Here is a 13,930-nt window from a genome sequence, read left to right as displayed (position 1 = left end):
ACTCACATTTTGTGATTTTGTGTGGTAAAGAGTAACATTGAGTTGGTACTTCCCACTACTTTTCACTTTCAAATCTTACCTTGCTAAAGTGAGATTATCATACTATTAATCAATTTTTTAATCAAAAAAATTAGTACAGCGAGAAAAAGGAAAAGAATAGAAACATTTTTGTTACACAATCTTTGTCCAATAGCAAATAATGCCTTGACACAATCATTAGCCTCCCGGGCTTAAAGTCTAAAAGTTAAATCCTCACAATCCTCACTTTTTGCTTTTTTTGATAAGAAATTTTTTAAATATTAATTATATATATGTATTTTATATTTTTGAAAGGATTGAGTGGTCCCACTAGAATTGGATTTTTTGTGTTGTCGTTGTAATGAAGTTCTAATCTCATGGGAGTCTTACGTGTCGAAAATCTTCAGACAAAATTAAAATTACCTGGGCTTTTCATAAAGTCTTGCAAAAAATGATGACTATGATGCACCAGAACATTTACAATGAAAGGGAAAATTAAATATGTCTGGATAACTTATTTCTGTAAATTTATTAGATTATGTAATCTAATTATCATCATTGATTTGCTTTTTCAAAAAACACTTCAAAAAAAAATTGTAAATGATCATTACCCACCTAAAAATTGTAATAATGTTTTTTTTTTTTTTTTTAGTGGCAATCATTTATTATTTGATCTTTATATATTGATCAAAATGTAAATCTTTACATATTTCTCAGAAAATAATCATTAAATATACATAAAACACAATAATTATTGTTATTTTATATACATACATAACTCATAATTTTAAATGAGAGTAGAAGAATCCATATACACAATATGATAAAAATATTAAAAAACAAAATATTCATAAGCTCTATATCCTGCTATGACTTCCACAAGACTATGATTCATGTAAATGCAAAAAATATTCTTAAAAGAGTTATTCATATAATACTCAAACATTTTCTCTATTCTTTATTATAAGATATATTCAATCACCTCATCAAAATTAAATTATTAATTTTATTTAAAAATACCTGTATTTAAATAAAAAAAATTAAATTTACATTATATTTTTTCATATAGTTAATGGCTTTAAATATGAACAATATTAGAAAAACTTAACTCACAATAAAAATAATCCATCGCTTGTTCACCAAATAAATAATCCATTGCTTCTAGAAGGTACTCCCCCCATTCCTTACTACTTTCAACTCTCTCGTTGGAGTGATTTGTTAGGGTTAAAATTCAAAAAAATATACCAATTATACTTATACCAAAAAGCAAGAGGAACATAGCATTCTAGAAGCCACATAGAAACTTTAAATTGGAGTTAAATTCTTCTTTTAATAATCTGTTGGATGTAAAATTGAAAAATATAATTAATAACCGTCCATAAGACTTATATTAGGAATAAAAAATATATACAAGAAGGAGTATGACCTAATAATACTGGATATCATATATTGTATCCTCCTTCTGTTAAAAAATATAAAATTTTTTAAAGAGTTAGATGTTCAAAAATATAAAACATTTTTAATATTTTGATGTGTAATCATTGCCTTATTTTAAAAGTATCTCTATCGATAATGACTTTATATTTATTTTAGAGTGTTTAATATGAATAAAGATAAAAAAATATAATTAATTTAAGAGTAGATAATTATTTTATTGAGAGTAAAATTAAATTAAAAATATTTTATATTTTTAAACAGTGAGAATATGATAAATGAAGAGTGAAAATTTTTTAATAAATAACTTTTACTTGTTTCTGCAACACATGCGCCCATTCCATTTTTTTATATTAAATATTAATTAATATAGTCACAGGCAACAACTCTAATTTATTTTGTTGTGATTAAAAAAAATGATTGATGGTTAGGGCGTAGGGGGTTGGTTTGGTTGGTTGAAGTGGAAGGAGGTGAAGGAGGGAACGTTTAAAATGAGAAAGAAGCAGCGAAGCCAACGACGCTCCCTCACTCACACAAGCCGTCAGAGACACAGAGCAGATCCAAAGTTACAAGTCAACTGCGTCTCTCTCTCTCTCTCTCTCTCTCCCTTCCCGTCTCCTCCAGTCCTCCTCCTCCTGACAACACTTCCCCTGTGAAATGACCTTTTTGCCCCTCCTCTTTCCTCTTTGACTCCCTCTCTCCCGCTCCCTCTCTCACAATGGACAACACTATCAACTCCTCCGACGCCCGTTCCGGTTCGGAGCTCCGGCTCCGCCAGGTTGCTTCTTCCGATTCGACTCAATTCGTCGTTTCCCGAGGTGCCAGGTACAAGCTCTTGTCTCCTGCTAGTCTTCCGATCTCCAGGTCGCCCTGTATCACGATTCCCCCTGGTCTTAGTCCCTCGTCCTTCCTCGAGTCCCCCGTGCTTCTCTCCAACGTCAAGGTAAGCTCCGGCTTCTTTATTTTAGGTTTCTTTTCTGGTTTTCCCCTCTGGCTTGATAATGCGGTGCGTGTGTGGGATATACTGAAGATTTTTTTAGCTCTGTTTGGTTACGAGAGTAATAACAAGGAAAGTGAGGTCGTAATGTATTTTTGTCCAGCTCAATGGGGTCAAGGATAGTGTTGTTAAGTTGACTCTGGTGAAATAAAGGTCTTCCACTGTGAGTGGCATTTGGAGAATCTGTTATTTTCACGACAATTTCCCTGCTTATTATACCCTGCGACCAAATATGTAGGTCCATGCCTTGCTTTGCTGGGCTCAAATTGTTTTCTCGCGAGCTTTTCACGTCCAGGATTATACTCTGGAAGGAATAATTGATAACTTCTATGACGTGATTTAAATGCTGATGAGCTAAAGATGCTCTTTCTTTAATGAAAAATTCGATGTTCTTGTTAGTGCACCGTATATGCTTGTTTCTGCTCGTGGCGATTATTTCTTTTAGTTGGCTTTTTCTTCTTTGGTCTTTCAATTAGTTGATTTCATATATCGGTGCTTGCTTCTGTTGGAAGTTGGGACCGGTGGATTCTGATGCCTGCTCTCTAGCAGAATTCTGTGTTGGCTGCTTTATGCCCTTTCCCTGATATAGTATTCATTGGAATCTGACTTGCTCTTAGGATCGCTCAACATTCTTTTTTAATGTCAGTGTTGTTTTTTCACATAATGAATCTTCCTTTTTTGTTGGTGCTTGCTCTTTTTGTTTGTTTGCGGTTGTTTACTGTTTAGTTGGCTATACTGAAAATCAATCTCCAATCTGTGTTTGGAATAAACGAATAAATGCATTTAAGGATTAGTGGAATGATTTTTTAAGTGTGCCCTGAGAATAGTATAGGGAATGTCAGAAAGATTGTGGGTCAAGTTTTTTTTGCTTTTTTAAATTGAAAGGACACAATTATCTAGACATTAATCGTCTAGGCGGCCTTAATTTGTGCAGAATTCTATGCGAGATTCGTGCAGGAGTGGTTTTTCACAGTTGTATTTATATAACTACCAGTCTACCACAGCACATATCTTCTGATTATCTATCTAGTCCTAGGAACCCTAACGTTTTGAGAGAAGAAATAATTTTTCCTTTGCGAAAATATTGTGAGCCTTTATGCATTGCTGGCTTATAAATCTGCTCGGTAGTTTGCTTATCTCAGATGTTTATACGTGTTCTCTCCTTTCTATTTTCACTTTAGATAAACATACTGGAAGTTTGTTGGGGGGGGGTATTACCAACAGGGTATATATGCATAATATTTGTAAGGTTATCACTGATTTTGCTGATTCCTTTATTGATGTTTGGGGCCTAATGATTTGCTGGTATTGAGAAACTCACCGTTCTTCTATTGTTTTTGCTTTTCCCCCGCCCATTTCATTTTATTTCCCATGAAACTAAATGTACTCCCCCTGCATATTGTATGTTTTACTACAGTAAGCTATTGCTACACTTTAAGGGCTGTGATTTATTTGTTACATCTTTTCTTGATTTGCAGGTGGAGCCTTCACCAACCACTGGGTCTCTTACTAAACCTCAGTCTGCTCAAGATTCTGTTTCTTCTGCAACATATCCTTCAACAACTGTACGCTTCAAAACCAATACTGTTGATGACAAAATATGTGGCTTCTTTGAGTTTAACTCAAACAATAGATCGAACATGGTAATGGAATATTTGTTGATCTTAATAATGTGATGAACATATCTTGTTTAATCAGGTGGATGTATGAACCTGGGTTTCTTCTGCGCTTTAATGTGTGTACATAGTTAACAAGATGTGAAGTTTAATTATATATCTAACTATATGCAACATTATCGTATTTGATTAAATCATCCCTTTGATGTTATAATTTTCTAGTTCCTTTGTTTGAAGTTTAGTTGGAAACAAGCATGGTTGTCATATTTCATGTTACAATCTCATTGTCGTTTTCAAGATTGCTAGTACTTACTCAATGTTATTCACTTAATGTCAGGCTTCCACAGATTTCAACAACCATGTAAATGAACCATCTATGCAAATACAAGGTTCGAGCCCAGCTCAGTCTTCTGCTTCATCACCATTAGTGAAAAGTGAGATGGCAATGCCCTCAAATGAATTAAGTTTATCATCACCTGTTCAAATGGTTTGTTCAGGGGCTAGTGCTCCTGTTCAAGCCGATATGGATGGGTCTAACCCTTCCAGAGGCAGCGGTGTCTCAGTTGCTGCTGAGAGAACATCTGATGATGGATATAATTGGCGGAAATATGGACAGAAGCATGTTAAAGGGAGTGAATTTCCACGCTGCTATTACAAATGCACACATCCTAACTGCGAAGTCAAAAAACTATTTGAACGCTCTCATGATGGGCAAATCACAGAGATAATTTACAAGGGATCACATGATCATCCTAAACCTCAACCCAGTCGCCGATACTCTTCTGGTACTACTATGTCTATGCATGAGGAGAGATCTGATAAACCTTCATCGTTGTCTGGCCAAGATGGTAAACAACCAAATGCTTTTCGTTAATTCCAACTGTTATTGCTTGTTCCAATGTATATTATATGACTGTTCTTTTATCCTCATTCTTCCTCTGTATATAAAACAGTTCATATGTATGGTCAAGTGTCTCACACTACTGAGCCCAACGGTAATCCAGAGTTATCTGCTTTAGCAGCAAATGATGATGGTCGGGAGGGTGCAGGATTAGCTTCTAATAGGATCAGTGATGAGGTTGATGATGATGATCCCTTCTCAAAGCGAAGGTTTGAAAAGTTTTGGCCAAATCTGTGAGTTTTCTCCTGTGCTTACTTGCTGATCATTGTGCATTTTACTAAGCAGGAAGGTAGAGAATGGAAATGCTGACATTACTCCTATAGTTAAGCCTATTCGAGAACCAAGGGTTGTTGTACAAACTCTAAGTGAGGTTGACATATTGGATGATGGGTATCGTTGGCGAAAGTATGGGCAGAAGGTGGTGAGAGGCAATCCCAACCCTAGGTATGTCCTCACATATATGGCTAGGAGACTAATCCAGATTGACTAAATTGGAAATAAAATCTAAAATATGCTCGTCATTAGAGATTTTTCATTTTCATTGTTGTCCTATTTTCATCTCTCGCTTACCGTCTGGACAACAATTGAAGTGAGATTTCAGCTTGACATGTAATTGTAAACTATCAAGGGTTATATAAGCACTGTACTATCTCTTTCTTGCAGCAATATTATCTATGTAACTTAGGGGGCTCTTCTAATTTCTAGTCCAATTTTTGTTTAGTCTTTAAAATCCTCCCTCTTTTTTTTTAATTTCGTTGTTATGGTATATTAATATTACATTTGCAATTGTGAAGTTTTGTGCGTGTGTGTATGTTTTCCAGCAAAGCCAGTATTTTACGTAATTTGCCCAAGACATGCAGAATTTTTTGCTTTCTGCGATGTCAATCTTCAGCAAGTTAACATTTGGCCTGGGAGTGTCGTTGCTTTTATTGAGTTTTTACTGCAATAATAATTGTACTTTCGGTGTTTTGGAAATGGATCAAAAGCATGAAACTGTAAATCAAATTTATGTCCCTGGACCTAGTTTTTATGGCTAACAAGAAAGTAAGTCTTTAGCTTCATCTTCTCATGCTTGTCTGTTTCTCACTATGCTTACTCTTGCAGGAGTTACTACAAATGCACAAATGCTGGCTGCCCTGTTAGAAAACATGTGGAAAGGGCTTCTCATGATCCCAAAGCAGTAATAACCACATACGAGGGTAAGCACAATCATGATGTGCCTACTGCAAGAAGCAGTAGCCATGATACAGCAGGACCAGCAGCTGCAGCCGGACAGACACGAATAAGATCGGAAGAAAGCGATACTATTAGCCTTGATCTCGGGATGGGAATCAGTTCGGCTGCTGAAAATAGATTGAATGGGCAAGGGAAAATGCTACTCTCTGAATTTGGGAATGGTCAAACTCATGCTAACAGTTCCAATTTCAAGTTTGTTCATAACACCCCAGCTCCAGCATACTTTGGTGTTCTAAACAATGGCTCAAATCCATACGGTTCTTCTAGAGAACCTCCATCTTTGAACCATTCCACTTATCGGTGCCCACAGGGCATGGGAAGAATACTAACAGGTCCATGAAGTTGTCTACTCTGTACTGAGGAAAGATAAATTTCCAAGTATTATTTTACTTCATTTTGGCGGCGAGAGATGGAAGGGTAAAACACCTTATTATCACTATGAAAATGCAGATAGTTCATTTTTATGTGTAGATTCACTATTTGAGATCCGCATCTATATTGCTTTTATTAGCTGCCTTTTTTCTTCAGGTTGACTTGGAGGTCTAATTACTGTTTGTAAATTAAAATTGGAGTTCATCTGTACAGAAGTGAAGCTGATTTCAGAATTGCTTCTTTAAGAGAAACCCTTGTAAAAGGTACTGTTTATGTTAGGGGCGTTAAGCCTTTCATTGAAGAACTCTTGTTTGTAATTAAAAAGAGATTGTTGTATGTTCAAGCAACTCATGTTCAAAACAGTTTGTGATCTATGACGTGCTTGATAGTGTGAAATCTTATGAATTGTACACGAAATATTACAAGTAAATTGTACTTCAAATGTTTGGGGAAAAAAAAAGTGTAAGCAATTAAGTCTGACTCCTCTTTTCCTTGTGGACAATGTGAAATTAGAGCATATATGATTTGCACTTTAATCTCAAGAATAACCGTGAATTTATCATTGTCTTTCTCTTTCCTTTTGTTTTGCACTTGCGTATAATTAGAGCCCATGTTTTCACATAATGCTGTTCAAAACTATAGCGTCTTGCCTTTGGTTGAATTCCAGGTCGGTGATTCCCTGATTCTATTATTGTGTTCCATTTAAAAGTAAAGAGTTCCATTTACATGGAAAATGGAAATTCTCAAAGGATTGTGTTCTCAGCTTTAAGAGTAAAGAGTTGTAAATGGAGCGAATTCTTTTATAATCACCAAAAATAGAAGGCCTGACTTGGATGAGCATGGAGCAATTAGAATCTTTTATTCTGCTAAAATATGAAGTGAAGAAAAAAAAATGATTTTAACTTCCTTGATTAGAATTTGTTAGAAGAGAGTGATCATTCACCTAATTTCCATATAGCTAGGTCTTGTTTAATTGTTAAAAAAAGATGAGAATGAATTGAATTGAAAAGATCAAATAAAAAATAAACTAAATAACCTTTTCTCTTTATAATAAACATGATAAAATTTAATATATATCTAACAAATGTAAGCATCATTGCTTCCTTCACAAACCACATGATTCATAACTCCCAACCCAATAGTTAAATTACCCTTTCTTTTATGAGTATAATTCACCTCTCTTTTTTCACATTTTTTATCATTTCATTATTACCTTTATTTTTTCAATTCATTTCTTTGTAGCGACCAAACAAGCCTAAATTATTTTAGTTTGCAATATCAATTTAGCTCAAAAAGAACAAGTTAAAAGTAATTTTTTTATTTTTATTTTTTAACCAAGAGACATTTAGTTCAACTGGTGGTAGGGGTTGAATTAGTTTATCCTATGCTCTTGAGTTTGAGTAATCATATTAAATAAATATGTCAAAAATATTCTTAAAGTATCTGTGAGATCACCGCTGTTAATAATAATCTCACAAAGCAAGAGTTTGAATCTAGATAGGAGATGGTAATATCTCAAGTTTACCAAGACAGCAGACAATGAAATTAAAAAATTTAATACTTTTTCGTAACACTCCTTAAAAAAAAAAAATTGCACTTTGTACAACCAGTTTACAAGCAAGTTGAGCTTTAGGACCCACACATTATAATTATATAACTAGTTGCAACAACAAAATGGCGTGAAAATCAGGAAAAGAAATATCTTCTTTTACCTCCTATGATATCAAATACAATGAGTAATAGCTGTTTCCCCCTTTTGTACAATTCTCTTTTTGTTATATTTCTTATCATATCACATGATGCATTTGTTTTCTTCTTTATCTTATCAGAGATGCAGAGATTAGAGCTAGGTAGAGATGCATCTAACTCGGAATCTCCAACTCAATACTTGTCTATCTTCCATTTTATAAGATATTTTTTTAACAAAATTGTGAATACCAATATAGTCAATTAAAATATTAATTTCTTCAATAAAAGCATTTCCAGAAATATTCTTTATTTAATAACGGAGAGAGAGATACTTGAGGAGTGAAACAATAGATAATTTTAGAATAAATTTTATAGATAAATTATTATTTTTCATAAAATATCTTATATTATGGAGCATCAAAATGCACCAAAAAAATCTTTAAAGATTTCTTCTTTCAAAATCTGCCTTTTGCACCTGGTTCCTTGTCTACAAATAAAATTTTTGCACCTATGAAATAAAAATTTCGTTTGCTAAACTCTTTGAACAACCCTTCAAAGCCACTACTGAGAAAGATCTGAACTACAAGTCCTATTGGAAACTGTCTTGGTTCAGAGAGTTTCAAATTTCTTGGGTATTTTAGTTAAGACTATTCTCAGATTCATCTAAATTAATAACTTCGAATGCTCCTAAAATCATCATTCCCAGGATTTGTTTAGCATGTTTAGAACGTAATTTACAAAGGGCTCATTTGGATAACCCTTCGGTTTGTTTCCAAGCTTTAAGTGATTAGGCCAACTCGTGTGTATATTTGGCCCAATATAATAGGCCTATGCCTTTGGGCTATAAACTTAGAACCTTTTGTTTTTTAGGCGAATGCTATAAACATAGAACTTATTTATTATTAGAAGAGCAATTAACATTTTCCCCCCTTAAAAACTGACAGAATTTTATACAAAAATGTGTATCGAGCTCAAACTTGTGCTTAGGACATACTAGGTCTTTAATTATGAGTCTAAGTCAAGGTAAGCTTAAGCCCAACAGCTAAAGACTATTAGCACATGCTTGGTACATGAAAAAGTGTTTTCTAGAAAGAAAATGAAAAATGCACACATCCTATTGTCTTTCACATACATTTTTCTTTTCCTTTATAAAAAACACATTTCCATATATCAAATATGCGCTTAGGCTTTGGCCCAAGCCGCAAACCTAGATAAATTCATATAATCCAGCCTTCTTCCTTCCTTGCTGAAACTGATATTTCTGATATAAAAGCCTGGATGGTTTTGAGTGACGAAAGTATTATATTAGTATAGAGTAAATTCATTATGAAATGAAGATTGAAGGGAAAATAGAAATATACAGATATAGGTTACCTCACTAAAAGCCCTCAATAGCAAAATTGAATCAATTTCCAGCTCTGGGGGATTTTTATCTCCAAGCACAAGAGGCAATAAGAGGTTGATTCATCCAACCAAGGTATAGTGCACCATCTCTCTCTTCTAGAGTATAATTTCCACAGTAGTTCTCCAGCAGATTCTTGATGGTAGAATTCACAAAGGAGCTCAATGGATACGGCTTAAATCCAGCCATGGCAAAGCGTGACCTCCACATCGTTAGAGGCTCGTGGCGTTCCACCCTTTCTGCACCTTCACATGCAACTAAGTTGACAAGTTCTCGTGCCAGACAGTGTTGTTCCACATTGATCCTCTCCTTGTGCTCCCTTGGCAGAACTATATCAATTGACTCGAAAATAGGCAAATAATAGTTCATTGTCTCAACGAAACGGGGGAAGAATGGGACAGTGTTGGTGTTGGATTCCTGCTCCACGAGAGTCACCACTTTGGGGCACAAGTACTTTGCCAATCTCAACAACTGGTCACGGGGATTCTGACTATCCACGCTTTCGTCCGGTATATGGTGCAACATCATGGCAAAATTTACAGCAACAGCTTCACCTGGTCGAAGATCAAGATCTTTGAGTTGCACCTTGGAAGGAGCAACTCCACCAGCATGGAACTCAAAGGGAACCTGACATGATTGTGCAAGTCTTGATAGTCTGTTCCCCACGATATTGAGACCCCCTCCACGAGCAAAATTTGAAGTAGAGTCATCAAAACCAGTAATTCTGAGCTCTGGGGGCCCTCCTGGTCGTCCAGCAAGAGCTTGAATTAGGCTTATCCACTGGCCGCCCTGGTTAATCTGAAAATCAATGATATGGATCCTATTTTCTTCCTTCATGGCTTCGGCAATTGCCCCATTTGCTGATAAATACCCAAACTTGAAGTATGGGCAGATTTCATAAAGCAAGTGCATGTAAGAAAGGAGTTCATTACCGGTAGGCTCCTTGCATTTTAAAGCCTTGTAGATTGCGCTCCCAGAACTGGCCATCCTTGCCACAAGAGACTCCAACATATAAGCTCCTATTCGTTGGACTGGGCTACCTGAAATGGACACCATTTTCCGAATCTCAGACATCAACAACTCAGTTGTCTCTGTATCATTTGAATCCATCGCTTTTGCGCAAGCATAAAGCATTTCTTTCAAATCCCCTCTGCATACTATCTCCATTGTTAGCTTCCACTTCTCTGCCTCTGACAAAATCTGATTAGATTCCACAGGAACTACAGTATCATACATCCCAAGAATTTCTGTATCAAGTCCCAACATAGCAGTTTCGAGCTCTCTTATCTTGTGGCTCAAGTCATCAAGGTCATTTGTCAAGCAAGATTCATTCTCTAGCGAGCCATTGATGATATCAAGTGAGTGTTGAGACTTTAGGGCATAAGAATTTGACTCCAGCTGTGACGCAGGGCTGTCATTAGGTGAGAAATTGGCAGTAGATGGAGAATTATTATGGTTTGGGAAACTGTTTGTTCTTGAGGAAGATTCTAGGGTGTAATGCTGCTCTAAAGTCTGAACTGAAGAGTAAGTAGTCACTTGGCTGGTGTTATCGGATGAGTTGTAGTCTTGGTGCCCAACATAGAACCTTCCAGACCCATATGAATGTTTCTCCGAAGTTTCCATGGAAAAATAACCACTTCAATGAATAATCTCAAGAAGTGCCAAATGCCTTTCCGCAAATATACCCAATGTTCTTTGACAGAAAAGTTTGATACCTCTTCACTTCGTAGGCTTCATGCTTGATGTCCACCTTTCAATATTTTACCAGGTAAAAGCAGTGTCCTAGAGTTGTGTTATTCTGCATAAAGTGTAACAAGACAACAATTATAGGAACAATAACATGATAGAAGAGCCATAACCACACAAAACCAAGATGCAGTATCCATACTGACTAAATAAAAACCAGCTAGCGTTAGAAACCACACTGAAACTCTCTGAAAACAATTCAAGAATCAAATTTCTAATATCAATGAAAGAAAGGGAACGATTGTTCACCAGAAGAAGACAAAGAAGAAGAAAGAAAGGGAGGCTAGCCGCCTACTAGTACACAGAAATAGCGTGCAAAGTTTACGTGTTGTATACGCACTAAATAATTCAGGGGTGTGTGTGTGTGTGTGTGTGTGATACCCCGTTTTTCACCCAGCGCTTACGCTCAATTTTACGGAAAGATCTTCAAAATCGTACACTTACCTAAATAAGGAAAAAATTTGTAAGCATCAGTACAAAACCAAGAGCACCTTCCCTAGCTAGGAACCGCCACAAAATAGTATGAATTCACGAATATAATCGTTGAACAGAAAAATTCAAGCCCAGAGATTCAGATCAATCACTTTGCTGATATTACTAAAACCTGAAATTTCAAGCCGCAGAACCAGATTTTATAGAAAAATAAAATTTAAAATTATCAGGAGGCGTCTTTTCTTTCTCAGCTTTATCTGAAAATCGCGAAAGTGGCTCAAAGCACCAACGCTTTATGGAAAACTCACTATATCAGCAAGGAAGACAAATAACTTCGTAGATTCTCACCTTAAGAATCACAAAAATCCCCAGCTCGAGCCTCTCTGATTTTGGAGATAAGATAGCTCAGAGATAGAGAGAGAGGTGTTCCAGCTCTCCTTCTTCTTGCCCTCTTGATCTTTCCCTCTGAAACGCATATTGCCGTTTTATTTATATGAACAACAATGAAGGTCGAGCTTTGGGAAATTACTTTAACGCCACTATTGTTGCCCTGAAATTACGTGGACTTAGATGTATTAATTACAACTAGTAATTATTAAATGATCTCCGCTTGTTTGTTATTCGTTGATTCTAAGAAATTGTGGATTGGTTGGTTATTTCAAGTCAACTTTATAGCATGTTTATTTTGACCCATGTTGTGTGAAATTTGAAAATCAATTGTACTATGACGGTACACTATATGAAATTTGAATAATAAATTTTATTGTTTCAAACTTATAAATGTATTATAAATTTTATATTTTATATTGACGTGAATGATATTGATATGGATGATATATTAATATTAATTTTATTTTTTATTTTATCATCATCAATTTTTTTATTAGTTTTGACCGGAAGAATAAAACATTTATTATTCAAGTGGATTTATACACTTTCGAGCTTGCTTAACGAACAAAAACTTTTTGTTATCTACGACAATTTAAGTTGGTAGATCAATTTTTTGATCTAATGTCACGAACAACCACATTTATTAAAGATTTTGATTTGGTCCATGAATCCACCCGGATAAATAAAAATAGTCTTAAAAAAATATCTAAAATGAAAAACAAAATAATATAATCAAATAGCTTGAATTCAATTAGATTATGTCGGTGTTGCATTCCCTCATCAAATGTGAGACTGGCAAGTAACACTGAATGGTGTGCATGGGAATGAGTTGATAACACAACATCACAACAGTACGACGATGCTGCCATTCCAACTTAGAGAATCCAAATTTGATTATGACAATGAAAATATTTCATATAAATTTATTTTAAACTAAGAAAAAGTAAGAAAGAGAAAAGAGTGTCAGTTAAAATTGGCATAAGCAATAAGAGTTCTCATCACTTAAATAAGTGATTGAGAACTCAAATCACAATCCTTATACATGTAACAATTTAGTTAAGAGAGATTTAGGGCCTGTTTAATAACTTATTTTGAGAATATTTTTTTATTTTTTAAAATAAAAGAATAAAAAAAATATTTAGTAACATGTTTTTAAAAAGTATTTTAAAGAATAAAAAATAAAATATTATTTTTGAGAGTAGAAAAATAAAAATAACTTTCAAGTGTTTTGAAATTATTGTTTTGGAAAATAAAAAAATAAAAAAATTTATTTTTATTATTTTTTATTTTTAAAATATATTTTACAAAATATCAATTCTCAAAATAATAAAATAAAAATAATTTTAAACAACCCCTTACCTTTTGCCTTCTGTGTCTTGAGAAGATGATCTTTACTATCAATAAAATCTACATCTTATGCTATTAAAAAAATCAGAGAGAGAAAAAGAATACAAACAAAGGTTAGAAGCAATTTATAAATATTTTTATAAATATTCTTTGAATTACAGCTTTTGATTTTATTTGAAATTATTTTCATTCAAAATGAATGTTATTTAAATTTAAAAGCATGCCGTGGCTTTATAAGCTCTCCATCCAATTCACTTGAACTTTTTGGGGGAGATTTTTGAGTAAATTTTTACGATGTTTGCTTAAAAAAATGGGAAAACAAATTTTGGCCGCACCACTTTCATGAATTT

General features: G+C 34.4%; 2 protein-coding genes across 4 annotated transcripts; one reads left to right on the top strand and one right to left on the bottom strand.

Moving 5' to 3' along the window:
* Positions 1–1,941: 1,941 nt before the first annotated feature.
* On the top strand, positions 1,942–6,936 carry LOC129319086 (probable WRKY transcription factor 20). 3 transcript variants are annotated; one of them, XR_008595410.1, is made up of 7 exons: positions 1,947–2,395; positions 3,928–4,092; positions 4,403–4,913; positions 5,019–5,175; positions 5,252–5,410; positions 6,071–6,619; positions 6,731–6,936. XR_008595410.1 is itself a non-coding variant. In XM_054964130.1 (6 exons), exons 1-6 carry the CDS (start codon positions 2,171–2,173, stop codon positions 6,540–6,542), a joined length of 1,611 nt encoding a protein of 536 aa, XP_054820105.1. In that variant the 5' UTR covers positions 1,942–2,170; the 3' UTR covers positions 6,543–6,936. The 3 variants fall into 3 exon arrangements, 2 of the variants coding, with proteins under 2 accessions (XP_054820105.1, XP_054820104.1); XM_054964130.1 differs by having other exon boundaries at positions 1,942–2,395; positions 3,928–4,014; positions 6,071–6,936; XM_054964129.1 differs by having other exon boundaries at positions 6,071–6,936.
* Positions 6,937–9,141: 2,205 nt separating this feature from the next.
* LOC129319087 (scarecrow-like transcription factor PAT1) lies at positions 9,142–12,344 on the bottom strand. Its single transcript, XM_054964131.1, has 3 exons — positions 12,192–12,344; positions 9,638–11,463; positions 9,142–9,537 (listed from the first exon to the last, which is right to left on the bottom strand). Exon 2 carries the CDS (start codon positions 11,286–11,288, stop codon positions 9,693–9,695), a length of 1,596 nt encoding a protein of 531 aa, XP_054820106.1. The 5' UTR covers positions 11,289–11,463; positions 12,192–12,344; the 3' UTR covers positions 9,142–9,537; positions 9,638–9,692.
* Positions 12,345–13,930: the final 1,586 nt, after the last annotated feature.

The sequence above is a fragment of the Prosopis cineraria genome, unplaced genomic scaffold (assembly GCF_029017545.1).
Source record: "Prosopis cineraria cultivar Desert tree isolate PC_DT_omini unplaced genomic scaffold, ASM2901754v1 PC8, whole genome shotgun sequence".
NCBI lineage: Eukaryota > Viridiplantae > Streptophyta > Magnoliopsida > Fabales > Fabaceae > Prosopis > Prosopis cineraria.
This window is presented reverse-complemented; position numbering and strand designations above follow the sequence as displayed.